The sequence below is a fragment of the Triturus cristatus genome, chromosome 2_1 (assembly GCF_964204655.1).
Source record: "Triturus cristatus chromosome 2_1, aTriCri1.1, whole genome shotgun sequence".
In the NCBI taxonomy this organism is placed as follows: Eukaryota; Metazoa; Chordata; class Amphibia; order Caudata; family Salamandridae; genus Triturus; species Triturus cristatus.
In genome coordinates, this window is record NC_140581.1 from 567,619,123 (window position 1) to 567,635,283 (window position 16,161).

The window sequence follows — 16,161 nt, forward strand, 5'->3', positions numbered from 1 at the left end:
CGAATCGGTAATTTTACCGATTCTGTAAATACCGAATACAGAAATGAGATGTAGGGGGAGTGTGTGGTGGGTGTGGGGATTCGTTATTTACCACCAACTGAAAGTTGGTGGTAAATGACGAATGTCACTGTGAATGCATTATTTGGCCCTTAGATATGTGCAATGTGGCAGACACACATGCCCTCAGGGCATGTATGTGTGCCACATGTGCACACATGCAGGAATCAGGGGTGCAACAGGGTGTCAATGTGACACCCTGCCACCCTTGATTGAGCTCCCCCCATTACCGATTCGGTATTTACCGATTCGGTAATGGTAACTGGCTTCCCATTGATTCCTATGGGCCTCCTGGCCCATAGGAATCAATGAGATACAGGTTACCATTACCGAATCGGTAAATACCGATTCTAAAATACCGACACTTACCGAATCGGTATTTTTTTACCTACAATACATTTACCGATTCATAAATACCGAATCGGTAAAATTCGGTATTTAAGAATCGGTAAATGTAATTTACCTACATAAGGCCCTCTGTAACACGACACGCCATGCCATGCCACTCAATTCCTTGCCACTCCAATCTAAGCAACTCTACTCTATGCCTCTCCACTCCACACCATTTCAATCTACCCCACTCTACCTCACTCCAATGAACCGCTCTTCACTTTGCTTCAATCTACTCCACTCCAGTCTACCCCACTCCACTCCACCCAATCTAACCTACTCCACTCTATCCCACTCCACTCTACCCCAATCGACCCCACTTCACTTCAGTCTGCCCCACTCCCCTCTACTCCACTCCAGACTACCTACTCCACTCAATCTATTTCACCCCTCTCCACCCCAATCTACCGCATTCTGCTCAAATCTACCCCACTGTGCTCTAATCTACCCACTCTACCCCACTCCACTCCAATCCACTCCAATCTACCTCACTCCAATCTACCCCAATCCACCCTACTCCAATGTGCTCACATTCAACCCACTTCACTCCCATCTACCCAACTCCACTCTACTTCACTCCAATTTACCCCACTCCCAACTCCATGGCAATCTATCCAACTCCTCTCCTCTTCAATCTACCCCACTCCACTCCAATATACCCCCCTCGACCACAATTTATCCCACTCCTCCACAAACTAACCCAACACCAATCTACCCCAATCTACCCCACTCCATTTTACCAAAATGTACTCCTCTCCAATCTGACACACTCCAATCCACACTAAATATGTCACTCCACTCCAATCTACCCTACTCAACTCTACCACACTCCATTCCAATTTACCCCACACCACTACAATCTAACCCACTCCAGACCACTCCAATCTACCCCAATCTACTCTATACCAATCTACCCTTCTCCAGTCTAACCCTATATACCCCACATCAATCTATCTCCACTACAATCTACCCTGCTCTACCCCAAACTACCGTACTCCACCCCACTGTAGTCTACCCCACCCCACTCTACCCCAATCCAATCCATCCCACTCCACTACAAACTACCCAACTCCAATCATCCATCTTCAATCTACCCTACTCCAATCTACCCCATTCTAATCTACCTTACTCTAATCCACCCAATCTACCCCACACCACACCACCCTAATGTACCCCACTTCACTCCACTCCACGCCACTCTACCACACTCCACTTCACTATAATCTACTGCACTCCACTCAAATTTACCCCACTCCAGTCCAATCTAGCCCACTCCACCCCCAAACGACCCTACTCCAATCTACTCCACTCCTCACTACCCCATTCTATCCCTACTCAATTCTTTTCTACCCTACTACAACCCACCTAATCTACCCTACTCCACCTCAATCCACCCCACTCCACCCTTCTCCAATCTACTGCACTCCATTCAAATCTACCCAAATATACCCACCACTCTACCCAATATATCCCACTCCACTCTACCCCAGTCTACCCCAATCTACCCTACCCCTATTTACCCCACTCCAGGCTACCCCGGTCTAATCTACCCCAATCTAGTCCACTTAAGTGTACCCCACTTTACGCCAATCTACAATGCTAATCTACCCATATCCCCCACTCCAATCTACCTCACTCCAATCTACTAAAGCCTAATACTCTCCACTCCATTCCAATGTACCCCAATCTACCCCACTCCACTCTTTGCCAATCTACCCCACTCCACTGTAGCCCAATCTAACCCATTCTATTCTACCCTAATCTACCCCACCCCGCCATACTCCATGCCCCGCCACTAACTTTTAGCCATGTTGAATAGCAGCCACAGTGGTGTACAATATGGCTAAAACACCTTGCCATAGCCAAAAACTATCACATAGGGAAGACCTATTTACTTTACCAATGCTTGTTTCTGTAGCCAGCCCTTTCAACATCTTAGGCATGTAACAGAACAGATGTGACCTGACCTCTTACTCTGGAAACATTTTACCAAAGTAGTCAAGAGGTTACCTGGCAGGTCATCTATAAATAAATTACATTCTCTTGCCAGACACATTTTTTACCAGTAAATGAGTCCATAAGTTAGCCTGTGTTTATGTTTCCTCTGCCTTCGACAGCGTCTATAGGCCAGAGGAGTGGTGCAAATTATTCAAATTAAAACTTGACCACGAAGTGTAAGTGATTTTGGTGGAGCTGCACTTCAATATATGGACCTGCATACAGCTGCACAGCAGACGGATATATTTTAAAGTCGCCTAAGACAAGGTTGTTTGTTGGCCTCTTTATATTTAATAGTTTGTATCGGATATCCCCCACTGCCTCTTGTCTATTGATGCTTTGGCCCCCTAAAATTGTGCATGTGCCTTAGCCCATTCTGTTGTACCCAAATCATTTCACGCTGGTCACAAGGATTATTCGGGGTTTGCAAAAATTTATTGGGGGTCACGACTAGTTTAACCTCAATAAAAGGATATAACATTAACATTTAAAAGACTGTGGCCATGAAATATGCAGCTAATCCTCCCAACTGTCAACAGCTGGGGCGATCAACACATTTAATTACCTGGGCATGTTATTAACTGCTAGAGGAAGCTTGGTGTCTCACATAATGAAAATACTAAAACATGATGGATAGAATGCTTGACATTATCTCAGCCATTGGTAAATTACTCGGGCTGCATCTCAGTACATCGTTTATTGCCCACCATGCCAACTCAGATTAGACCCAGCCATATGCAAATCAGCCTTGGTCCAGCCCCAATTGGATGTGTCAAGCTCAAATTGTAAAGCTTGAATCTTCTTTGAACCAGAACACAAGCAACCCAAGACAGGTTTCAGTCTATTTGAAGATGAGTGCAGCTTGGTTCTAGTGGCACAGAGAGCACAGGGCCCTACTTCTGGGTATACCTGTCTTACTTTGAATTCACAATGAAAATACAAAAAAGTGATGGATGGAATACTTGAACTAATCTCAAACACTGGTAATTACTTCGAGCTTCATCCCTGTCCATCATTTTTTGTCGACCATACCACCTTAGATTAGGCCCACCCATATGAAAATCAGCCTCAGTCCTGCCCCAATAGGGACAGCCCATTCAGTTTGGACTTTTGTAATTGTCTTTATCTGGCCCTGCCTAAGAACATTATATCTCTCCTTCAGCTGATTTAGAACTGAACAGCTACTGTGTTATTAAGTCTACCTTACTATGCCTCAATCTCCTGCCATCTAAGGAAGTTACTCTGGCTCTCCATGCAAAAGCACATTTACTTTAAGATACACTGTATTTGTCAAAGAGCTCTCCACAAAACAGGCCAGCCTCTAATTCAGTCTGAAACAATACATTATGTGGCTTTGCAGAGTCTCTGCTCTTCCAAGGATCTTCCCTTGCATGTTCCAAATTGTGCTCTTAGTTGATTAAGAGGTAGATCTTATCCTTATCTTGCTCCTATGCTTTGGAATCCTCTCCTTCGGTCTTTGCGCTCTGAACCCCAACACCAGAAGTTTCATAATGGCCTTAGAACCTGACTTTTCCTCCAAACTAGCAACTAAGCACTAATGTTCAATCCTGTTATTTCCTTCAGCACTGGACCAACACCCGTTTGGGTAGTTAGTAATCTTAACAATTTTCCATTAATTAATTAATTAATTAATTTGACATTTTGTAGCATTCCCCCACTGTACATGGATTAAGTTTACAATTGAATGGCTTCATAAAAAAGTTTGTGATTATTGGTTTCAGGCCAGTCACCTCTCCCATGTGATTTCCTCTGGATTCCAAAATGGGGCAGGTCTCTGCCTGATGGAAGAAGCTTCTCTATGCGATGTTATCATCCCACTACTGTTTCAAAAGGAACCAATGTAGTCAGGTAGAGGGGAGGTTCTCATAAATTGCTTATTGTCAGTAAGTCTAAAATGAATAGTTCTTCCCGTGGCATGGCAAAGAAAGAAATTGCCACGAGGCCTGCCAAAGAAGAAAGATTGTACTGGTCAATATCAACAGGAAGAATTTTGACAAGAATATCAAGGGCAGAATATTGAGGGACAAGATATTGAAAAATAAGTGCGTATAGGGAAGCATAGATTTACTATTCCTAACTTCACACCTACGTACCTTGAATATATGTACCACAAAGGTACATATATGTGGATTTAGGTATAGAAGCTCTAGACTAACTTACCTGTCGATATTTCTTTTTCATGTTTTCTCCTGGATATTTAGTACCCTTGATATTTTGACGTTGATATTTAGTATGCACACCAAGAAGAAACATTAACATATGTTGCCTACATTTACAAGGGCTACTTTCCAGAGAACACCTATGTTCTCTATACTTTAAATAACTTTATTACTTCCGAACGTTTTGAAAACTTGAAGAAACGCTATATAACATGGGCAAATATTTAATTATTAACGATTATTAGTGTGACATAATTTATTATATCTCTACTTCCAACAGAAACAAAACTATCCTGGATTCTTGCCCTCATATTGCAATAAGTGCCTTCAACTGGTATCCCCAGCAGATCAATGGGCATAAGTTTGAAGGGAAAAATGGAGACAACCTTCAAGTGCCGGAGCGCTTACTCTTGGTTCCTCCTGTGCCTCCTGCTGCTGGAGAAGAGGACTGTAAGATTGTGCAGTTCACAGAGTACAGTAGTGAACAGTGGTTCCTAACTGGTAATAAGAAAACTGCACTCAGTAGTAAGGTAGGAATGGTAAAAGCTATCAATGACTTTCTGTACTAGTTATTCTTTAGCATAAACTGCATGATATGTGTTAATATCTTTAATATTTTGCTGATCTGTGCATCCATACAGAATAGTATTGGTTTTGTCAACTAAATGTGATTCTATATATACATATATCTCAAATACACAAAATGTGATGAGAGGAATTACTCTTTTAAACATAGCTTTTAGTCTAAAATATTTTATGGATTTTTAAATCTCATTTAGCCAGTGTGTTGCTTGACAAATTTGCAATGCACTTTAATTCTTTGGGGATAACACATTTGAGTCGCCTCCTATTTGCTGTATTTCAATTTGCTGGGTGGCATAATGGACCCTTCTGGAGCTAGCCAGGGCTTTCCTTGAGGTTTTTGCTTTCTGGCACCCTTTTTTTTCTTATGATTTATATTTGGGGGTACTCCAACCATTTGTGCTAAAGGATATAATCTGGTTTGGAACTTATACCAGTCTACTTAACCGTATTGTAGAAAATGGAACTTTGTAATTAAATTATGCAGTTCTGCAATTATTGGGCCCGATTCACAGAATTAACTTAAGTCAAAATCCTAAGCTTACTACTTTTGGTATTCACAGAATGCACTTACTACTTTTGTTATTCACAGAATGCACTTACTACTTTTGGTATTCACAGAATGGATTTACGACTACTAACTTTACGTCCGCACTCGGGCCAGAAATTCCGGCCCGGAGGCGGAGCTTCCGGCCCGGAGGCGTAGTTTCCGGGCCGGAAGCTGAGCTTCAGGGCCGGAGGTGGGGATTCCGGCCAGTGGCGGAGATTTAGCCATGGCCAAAATCTCCACCTCCGGGCCGGAAGCTCCGCCTCTGGGCCAGAAGCTCCGCCTCCGGGAAGGAATTTCCGGCCCGAGTGCGGACGTAAAGTTAGTAGTCGTAAATCCATTTTGTGAATACCAAAAGTAGTAAGTGCATTCTGTGAACACCAAAAGTAGTAAGTGCATTCTGTGAATACCAAAAGTTGTAAGTTTAGGATTTTATCATAAGTTAATTCTGTGAATCGGGCCCATTGTATTTATGTACTATTATGATTCTTTGAACCGAAATAGAGAAGATGATGATCGGAGGAATTCCTGCAAATTGTCTAACCACTGGCAATCTCTCGGGGCAGGACCCCAACCAATCATTCTTTTTCTCACCATGCCATTTCAGTTTAAATCCAGCAATATGCAAGTCAGTCTTCGTCCCTGTTCCAATATGAACATTCGGGCCCAAACAGCTAGAACAGGTCCTTCCGGAACCGGACACATGCAACCCAAGACTGGTTTGCCTAAATTAGGTCGCATCAGTCAGGTATAGCTTGGTTCTGGTGTCACAGTGAGCACGGACCCACATCTAAGCATACCCTTGCCCCTTAGGGCGTAAATCAAAAACACTTGCATTTTGACTAACCACTGCCAATCACTCGGAGAAGCATCCCAACCCATCATTCTTTTGCCCACTGTGCCATTTCAGTTTGGTCCTAGACATATGCAAATCAGTCTTGATTCTTCTCCAATAGGAACAGTCAAGTCCGAACTGACAGGCCAGGTCATCCCTGAACGGGAACACAAGCAACCCAAGACAGGTTTTGCTCAGATCAGGGCTTATCAGTTGGGATAGTTTAGTTCCGGTGCGCAGTGAGCACAGGACCCACGTCTAGGCATACCCTTGCCACTTAGAGCCTCATCAAAGGAAAGTGCTTGGAAGTAGGTTATGTGCTTCAACTGTTTGACACCAGAGGCACCAAAGCAGAAAAAGAGAAGCAAAATCTGATGTTTTTGGATTTCTAATGTTTTGCAAATGGGTTTTGCCAATTTAAGTTTTTGCTTTTGATCACCCAAATTTGAACCTTTATGTTGAGTGATTCTCCTAACATGAGTCTCATTCCGATTCATTAAATGGTAAATTGGACTGCTCGTGTTTCCCACCAGTGTCCACCTATTGAGATAAGGCCATTGGGCCAAAGCTAGGGTGAGGGGCACTTGGCTGCTTTGATATGTGCACACACTTGCACACACAGGCAGAGGCTGGCCGTAAGAAACTACAGGTGTGCTCAGCCTGGTAGCTGCACACAGGTAACCTCCCTCTGGCAGCTTTAGACTGCATATTTGACTTGTCAAAATCGCCCGTTTGACAGGCCTAAACCATTCTTTTAAATATTAATAAGTCGCCCACATGTAGGCCATATTGCCCATGGTGGCAGGGTGCAGATATTTAAAAGTCGGGCATGTCGAAATTAATGTTGAACATGTCCTTACAGTGAAGTATCCCCAAAAACAATTTTCACTGTCGCAAGGTTAGCTGCTGCCACATGGAATCATTTAGGTGTATTGGTACATGTAATAAATGCTTAATTCAGATTGATAGCAGTTAGAAAAATAATTCATCCACTCTTTTGAATTGTAACTTAATGTCCTGTTTAATGGTGAGGTCAGATTTTAACTTAATATTTTAGAAATGCCACTTTTAGAAAGTTTGCTTTTATAAGAGGTTGGCCCTGATTCAGACAGCTGATAGGGCACATAAAATTAGAAAAACATTTTCTAAGCTGTCACATTAAATGCTGTTTTTTACTTGAACAGACTAAAACCAATCACTGATTACATTGGTCTGAAGTATTTATTTACTCCTCATTCGAGATTATTTTGTAGACTATTTACTTTTCATCTTTTTTGTCTGATACAGGGAAAGACACTGTTTACAATCACTGTAAACAGACAATTGAACCATAATCCTACGTAAAACACATTAGAAGAAATGCATAAACACAATGGATAAATTACAATTTTAAGCCAGTCATCAATTTCTCAAATGCAGCAACAATAATCATGATTTGTTATTTAATTAATCATTCACTTTCTATGCTGCTGCCCACAGGGGGCAATTAAACATTCTTGGGGAACACCTGCATTCTAATTAGAATCTGCTCCAGGGGAATGGTTTTAAAAATCCTAACTCAAGGAGCTTGTATAATTGTCCCCCTTGGGAAGCAGCATAGAAATGGAATGATTAATTGAATAACAAATCACGATTATTGTTGCATTGTTGTTGTATGTTTACAGTGATTATAAACAGTGTTTTTCCCTGTATCTGACAAAAAAGATGAAAATGAAATGGTCTACAAAATAATATAGAATGAGGAGTAAATAAATACTACAGACCAATGTAATCAGTGATTCCTTTTTAAAAAGTTGGCAGTTTTATGCCAAAAGATTCTCAGAGTTTTGGGCTGCCAGAGCTGGGATGACTCTCCCACTTGGAAATGCATATTGGAGTCAGATAGTGCACAAAGGGACTTAGATGTGGGCAGGATGGGTCTTTCAGACAGCATGGCTGGGGGAGGAATTGGGAACTGCCCTAATTACACTTCAAAGTGTCTTTCCCCAGCACAGACCAAGAGACCTAACCCTAGCCTTTTTTGTCATTAGCCCAGCCGGGGTCAAACCCTGCAAAGGGGAAAGTGAAACAAAAGGGGGACTCCCCCACCCACAATCTGGACTGAGCATAAAAGTGGCAGCCCAGAATGTTAAGGAGAGCAAAACTCTGGGCCTGGATCGCGACAGAAGCAACACTATGAAAAGCTGGAAGGACAAGCCCCCTGATGCACTAATAGACTGAGGACTCTGTCTACAGCTGACCCCGTGGCAAGTGGGTCTCTCCAAGAGCCGTTGAGGCCTTAGGCCTGATGAGCACGAGTTGGGCAAAGACGTGGACTCCACTGCACCCCAGATGACTTACAAGATGGCCAGGAGGTCATGGGATCTGTGGAGGGCACAGCAGAGTAGAAGGCAGGTGCAGGAAGCCAGTGAAACCAGCTCCCTGCAGATAGCCCCTATATGGGGCCAGGAGGCCTGCTGAAAATGCTTCTGGTGGCTAGAGCTCGACACCAGGAGTAAAACAAGCCCAAAGTTGTCAAAATGAGTTAGACCCATCTAAAGATTTAACCTTTAACCCCCACCCCTGAATAAAATGGAGTGCGTTCCCCAGAGGAGGGCCACGCCCCCTGGGGTCAGTCAAGATTAATGCAGTTTTTCTTGCCAGAAAGGGGGTTCACATGGGGCCCGCTCCCCAGAGTCCTATTAGGCTCGGGAACTCCATCCCACGGGCTGCACTTTCATGGATAGGGCCCAAGAACCCATTCCTTCTCCCCTAAAATTACTTACTCTTTCCCAGGATCCCATCTGTGGGACCCAGAAGTAAGAAAGTGCTCCCTGCCTCGGGGGCACCAAGCAAGAGCTCCCACAGGGCGGGAGAAGCACAGGAGAAGTTGCCGGCTCTTGGGCGAGGATCCAGCTAAGGTAATGAGGGCTTTGTGGCTCCCTCACCCAGCCCCCACTGCAAAAACTGGCCTTTCATCAGTCCCACATGGGACCGAGCACCCTGGTTTAAACAAAAAAATAAGAACAAGGAGGACAGTGGGTGAGCTGCTAATTAAGTGTACACTTTCCTACCTACTGAGGTGCCCTGTAATGCCCCATGAGGGGCTATTTGCATACGTACCCCTTGCTGTGGTGGCCCCAGAGTGGCAGTGGTAGTGGCACCACCAATGAGTTTAAAAACTGAGGTGGTGGCTGCAGGAGGCACAGCAGCCCCCCCCCCCCCCACTTCAATTTTCAAAACTTAGCCTATCTCTCCAAGATCTCAAAATATATGACCTGGGGAGACTTTTTGCTATTTTTGGAAAGCATTCCCAAGGCTGGAACATTTGTTTTTCAGCCTGGGGCTGCAGATCTCTAGTGATTGGTTCTGTGATTGCATTTTAAGTGGTTGAAAGACCACTTGAGGTCCGCAAAGTCTTCTCAATAGGTCTGTGACTGCTTAAAAAGTTAAATATTATTAAAAAGTTAATAAAATGTATATAAATAAAGAGGCAAAATGTAAAATTGAATATTTTAAAGCATTTTGTGAATGGGAAAAATTCAAATTTCGGGGATAAATTTGATGTTAGTATTCTCAGATTGGTTTTTCGGAGCACTCTAAGTGCATCAAAAAAATATAGTATTTGTTTGTGACTAAAATATTATATTTAATCATTTGTTTGATGAATGCTTGTTTCAATATTTTTTATGAATTTTTTTGTGGTTCACGTCATTGAAAATGCTTAGGCCGGGGTCCCTGGCTTCCTTCTTGTAATGATTCAGTGGGGGTTCCCGCATTCCGATAATGATTCACTGTGGGTTCCTGGGATCTAGTAAGGATTAAGTGGAGGTCCACGGAAGTCAAGAGATTAACAACCATTTGGTTAAAGGTGTATAAAAAGACTCAAACACATATGTTGATTTACATTTTTTACAAAATATTGCTGACAGTGGTGTTTAGTAAACATTGGAATGCTTTCTTGATAATAATTATTGCATTTAATCATGGTTACTGATGTCTATGATATAATGGTAGTTTTTAACACGTGAATTATCAGTCTTGTGGGGATCCCTTGACCAAGCCAATAGGCTTGCCTAATATCCTTGTGATGATGATGTGTGACAACCAGTAGACCTGATTCAATGAAAGTGATACCCTCCTGTATTGTGATGCCCTACCTGGTATAGCTGGGAGTGGGGGGTACAGTGATATTGTGGGCCATGACCCAGTAAGGGGCAAATGGAATTTCAGAATGTTGCCAAAGGTATTTCTAGATGCCTGATGCATATATTTGTAAATTAATGTGTAGTATTTAGTTGTGTGTGTGTAATATACTTTTCCTTTTTCAAAGAAAAAGCACTGACTGGACAAAAAAGAATTGAGTAGTATTATTGTGTACCAGCGAAAGGTGATTGTTAGGCCACATCACCTTCCCTTAGTAGGTCTTTAGCTGTTCTGCTTTGCTACACTGAGAAATTCAAGTGTTACAATGGAATGGTTGGTTCCCAGTAAGGAGAAATTGTGGACCTATTACTTGTTCAACCCTTATATCTTGCACAACTAATAACCAAAATGTATTACATACTGATAACAAAGATATTCTCTTTTGTGGTGTTTTGTCGGTTATAATTGGTTTCAAATGAAAACCAGACCCCCCCCAACACACACACTCAGGCTACTACTATCAATTTCTCCTAGTATGAATGTTTACTTTCTACACTCACCTTGGATTTCTCACACTTTCCATCCCTTCCTGCATCCCTTATTGTCACTGGGATACGGCCTGAGTAATTCCCTGTGGCTGAGATTAATCCAAGAATTCCATCCATCACTTTTTTGTATACTTTAGTTTATTGCCCTACTTGGACAGGTATGCCCAGACGTGGGTCCTGTGCACACTGTGTCTTAGGAACCAAGCTGTACCCGACTGATGATCCCATAACTTGGACAAAACCAGAGTTGCTTGTGTTCTGGTTCAAGGAGGACCTGGCTTGGCAGTTCTGGCTGGACTGTTCCTATTGGAGGAGGGTCAAGACTGATTTGCATATAGCTGGGTCCAAGCTGAGTTGGTATGGTGTGCAAAATAATGATGGACTGGGATGTGGCCCGAGAAAGTACTAGTGGCTGAGATTAATTCAAGCATTCCAACCATCACTTTTTTTGTAAACTTTACATTGTGAAACTGTGCATATGCCTGCATGTAGGACTGGCTACACAAATCATTTAAGCATGCAGAGTTTCACACTTTTGCACAAAAAGTTTGTCGATAGGGCTCTGTGACTTCAATCTGGTGCAAGAGTACTTTCTGCATCGGTGAGTCCGAGAAGAACTAACATGAGTGTGAAACAGCATTACCAATAATTAATGAATATTGCAATCTATCAGTGTCTTGTATCAGCAACACACCACTCAATCAACTGAAAATTGATGAGAATTAGTAATGTAGATGTTTTGTTATTTCTAATATAGGTACAGTGAACTTGTCTACTGTTACTTTTCGATAATGCTAAAACATTATATTTTTCAGGTATTGACTGTCAGTCTGAAGGGTCAAAATTCAATTCCATTAACTAACAGTAATAAAGTTACCTACCAGATATATGCTTCAGGCAATCGAATTGTTCCTGAAAAGTCTTTGTGCCTTTTATGGAACCAGGCTGCAGACAGGTAACAGTTTAGGATTTTGACTTCTTTCTTTTTTAAGTTTGCGACATTCACCTTTTTATTGCTCTTGTATTTTGATAACATTTTGCATTGAAGTGAACTATATGGTATGTCATTGTTTTTATGCTTGAAGTGTCCATTTTGTGGAATTAAATCAATAAATAACGTTATGTAAATCTTCGATTTTTTTATGTATGAATCCTACATAATTTGGAAATGTATGTTAGAGCTACATGGAAATTTTGAACACAGTAGTCAATTAAATTCTAATTTTCTTCTCTCAGTTTATTTAATTTAAATAATAGATACATGAAACAGGTGCATTGAAATACATTCATAAGGACTCATAGCTTTATGGAAGCTTCTGTAGGGAAAGAAACCAAGTAGGACAAAGCAGACAAATGTGAAGACTTGGTGGACCTGATTATCTGTATTTATTTCTGTATATGTCATGTTACTTAGCTTTAGTATTGATCATTTCTGCCACTGACCTACCAATGTACAATGGTTGCTTTTTTTTTTTTTTTTTTTTTTGAAAAACCTTTATTTTAGATCAGTGACACAGCTATTTAGCCGACAACCCGGAGGTACGGCAGCTTTAGAGATTCAACACATGCTTGCGTCCACATATCACTGACAGGAGAGCCAAAGGTTCTATTTTGCATAAACATAAATACAACCCTAAACACAAGCAAGGCGAAAGGTACTGTAAACACCAAGAGAGGTTCCCATGAGGGGGGACGAGCCCCATCACGTCCAACAGGCACAGATCTATAGTAAGGGAAAGGAGGGAAAGGCAGAGACTCTAGAAACAATCACATATCAGCGGGAAAGTCAAGGCCGGAAAAAGACTAAGGGGAAAGTTGCTCCTCAGGCGGGTCCGGGTCGGGGGGCAGGCATATGTCCCCTCTGTACTGGTTCCATGGCCCCCACACAGCATGCCATTTCCGAGGGCGCCCCCGAGCACAATACACTGTCTTCTCCCTAAACATGCTCCAGTCCATGTTTTCCATCCACGCTGCCAATGTGGGCGGCCTATTGGAGCCCCACAGCCGAGCGATATCGCGCTTGGCTACCATGTTCCCCAGGGTCACCCACTGAGTCTGTGCCGTGTTGTGGTCAGTAGGACTCCAGACATTCAGGAGGCAACATCGTGCCTCAGGCTGCATAACAATTCCTGTCACCTCCCCCATCACCTCGTGGACTTGCCTCCAGAACTCCATAATCGCACCGCATTCCCAAATAATATGGAGGAAGGTACCCACCATACCACAGCCTCTCTTACATAGACCCTCCTCAGAGAAACCCATGTGGACCAACCTGGGCCCCGTCACGTAGACCCTATGGAGTATTTTAAGCTGCACCAGCCGCAGGCGCGCGGGGATAGCGACCTCTTTGGGAGAAGAAACTGCGTACTGCCAATCCTCATCATCTAGTTCAAGGCCGTCCCTTATCCATTGGGCGTGCAACCCTAGGAGAAGATCCGCCCGAACATTAATAAGCTTCTTATAGATGAGCGAAATCGTGCTCTCTGGCATGTGACCATCCAGGATCCGATCCTCCAACGGAGAGGACTCGGGCACCTTCTCCCCCTCCACAAGGACTGACCGCAAGGCGTGGCGCACTTGTGCATAACAGAAGAACTCCGTGCTCCCCAGCTCGTATTCCTTCTGCAGCTCCTCGAACGACTTTATCTTACCCTTAACCAAAAGGTCTCCAATCCTGGATATGCCGATCAAATCCCATTTCTCGAACCCTTTTGTGCGCCAAAGCTTCCCCAGAATCTCGGAGTCAAACAGAGGGGTGGCAAGGGTAAGCTTACCCCTCCAGCCCAGCGAGTCCGTCGCCACCTTCCACACATGGACGGCCACTCTGGTGGGCCCCGTGAGGGTGAGGTCCGACGATTTCGAATACAACGCTCTGTGGTAATTACCCCCACGGAGCAACCAGCGGTCCATGGCGAAGCCAGGGCTAAGCGCCGGACCATAGACACCATGGTTAATCGCGCTCAACTGGGTGGCCCAGTAATAACGTCGAATGTCTGGAAGCGCGATACCACCGTCATACCACGGAAGCGTCAACTTAGCGACTGCGATACGCGGACGCCCGTCCCATAAGAGCGCGCGCTGGTGGCTTTCGATCTCACGGAAATAGCTGGCCGGGACCAGGTCAAGAGTATTCTGCAGGGCATAGAGGAAACGGGGAAGGGACATCATTTTAAACAGTGCAGCGCGGCCAAGGAGGGAGAGCGGCAATCGCCGCCAGCCCGCCACATCCCGCCGCAGGCGCGCCAAGGGAGGGAGCAAGTTCTTCTCGTAGCGCAAGATGGGGTCGGTGGAAATATAGATCCCCAAATACAAAAAGCCCTGCTGGGCTATCTGGATCGAATCAATCAATCAATCAATCATGGAACTTATATCGCGCACTACTCACCCGTAAGGGTCTCAAGGCGCTTGGGGAAGGGGGTCTGCTACTGCTCGAACAGCCAGGTCTTGAGCTGTTTCCTGAAGGCCAGGTGGTCCTGGGTCATCCGCAGGTGGACGGGTAGGGAGTTCCAAGTCTTAGCTGCCAGGTAGGAGAATGACCTTCCTCCAGCGGTGGCTCTCTGGATGCGAGGGACGACGGCGAGGGCGAGGTTAGCGGAACGTAGCCGGCGGGTGGGCGTGTAGAAGGTGAGGCGGCTGTTGAGGTACCCTGGGCCTAGGTCGTGGAGGGACTTGTGTGCGTGGGTGAGGAGTCTGAACGTGATCCTCTTGTTGACAGGGAGCCAGTGCAGGTCTCTCAGGTGGCACGAGATGTGGCTGCGTCGGGGGACGTCCAGGATGAGTCGGGCGGAGGCGTTCTGGATACGCTGAAGTCTTTTCTGAAGCTTGGCTGTAGTACCGGCGTAGAGGGTGTTTCCGTAGTCTAGTCTGCTGGTGACGAGAGCGTGGGTGACCGTCTTCCTGGTCTCGGTCGGGATCCATCGGAAGATCTTTCGGAGCAAGCGGAGGTTGTGGAAGCAAGCTGAGGAGACGGCGTTGACTTGTCTGGTCATCGATAGGGAGGAATCCAGTATGACGCCCAAGTTGCGTGCGTGGTCCGTCGGTTCAGGTGCGGTGCCTAGTGCCGGGGGCCACCAGGAGTCGTCCCATGCGGAGGGTGATGGTCCCAGAATGAGGACTTCTGTCTTGTCCGTGTTCAGTTTCAGGCGGCTGATGTTCATCCATTCAGCGACGTCTGTCATCCCTTCGTGCAGGCTGGCTTTGGCGGTGTCGGGGTCTCTGGAGAGGGAGAGAATCAGCTGGGTGTCATCGGCGTAGGAAATGATGTTGAGGTTGTGTTGGCGTGCGATGGCAGCGAGGGGTTTCATGTAGATGTTGAAGAGAGTAGGGCTGAGCGACGATCCTTGCGGGACGCCGCAGATGACTTCGGTGGCCTCGGAGCGGAACGGAGGGAGGCGTACTCTCTGTGTTCTGCCGGAGAGGTATGAGATGATCCATTCCAGAGCCTTCCCTTGGATGCCGGTGTCGTTGAGGCGTTGGACTAGTGTGCGGTGGCAGACAGTGTCAAATGCTGCGGAGAGGTCTAGGAGGATGAGTGCCGCTGTTTCGCCGTTGTCGAGCAGGGCTCGGATGTCGTCGGTGGCTGCGATGAGGGCTGTCTCGGTGCTGTGGTTGGCTCTGAATCCGGACTGTGATGGGTCGAGGGATCCGTTCGTCTCGAGGAAGGCTGCCAGTTGCTTGTTGACGACCTTCTCGATGACTTTGGCCGGGAAAGGAAGGAGCGAGATGGGGCGGTAGTTCTTGAGGTCGGTCGGGTCCGCTGTTGGTTTCTTCAGCAGAGCGCTGAGTTCGGCGTGCTTCCAGCTCTCCGGGAAGGTTGCTGTGTTGAAGGAGGTGTTGATGATGTCTCGGAGGTGGGGTGCGATGGTAGAGGCTGCCTTGTTGAAGACATGATGGGGGCAC

At 45.1% G+C, this 16,161-nt stretch overlaps 1 protein-coding gene across 1 annotated transcript in view; it reads left to right on the forward strand.

Moving 5' to 3' along the window:
• Positions 1-16,161, forward strand: part of ADGRV1 (adhesion G protein-coupled receptor V1) — a 1,990,932-nt gene that overhangs the window by 1,207,431 nt on the left and 767,340 nt on the right. Inside the window, exons 80-81 of the mRNA XM_085632468.1 lie at positions 4,906-5,155; positions 12,078-12,217. Coding sequence (XP_085488594.1) covers positions 4,906-5,155; positions 12,078-12,217 — 390 coding nt within the window. The remainder of the gene's footprint in view (positions 1-4,905; positions 5,156-12,077; positions 12,218-16,161) is intronic.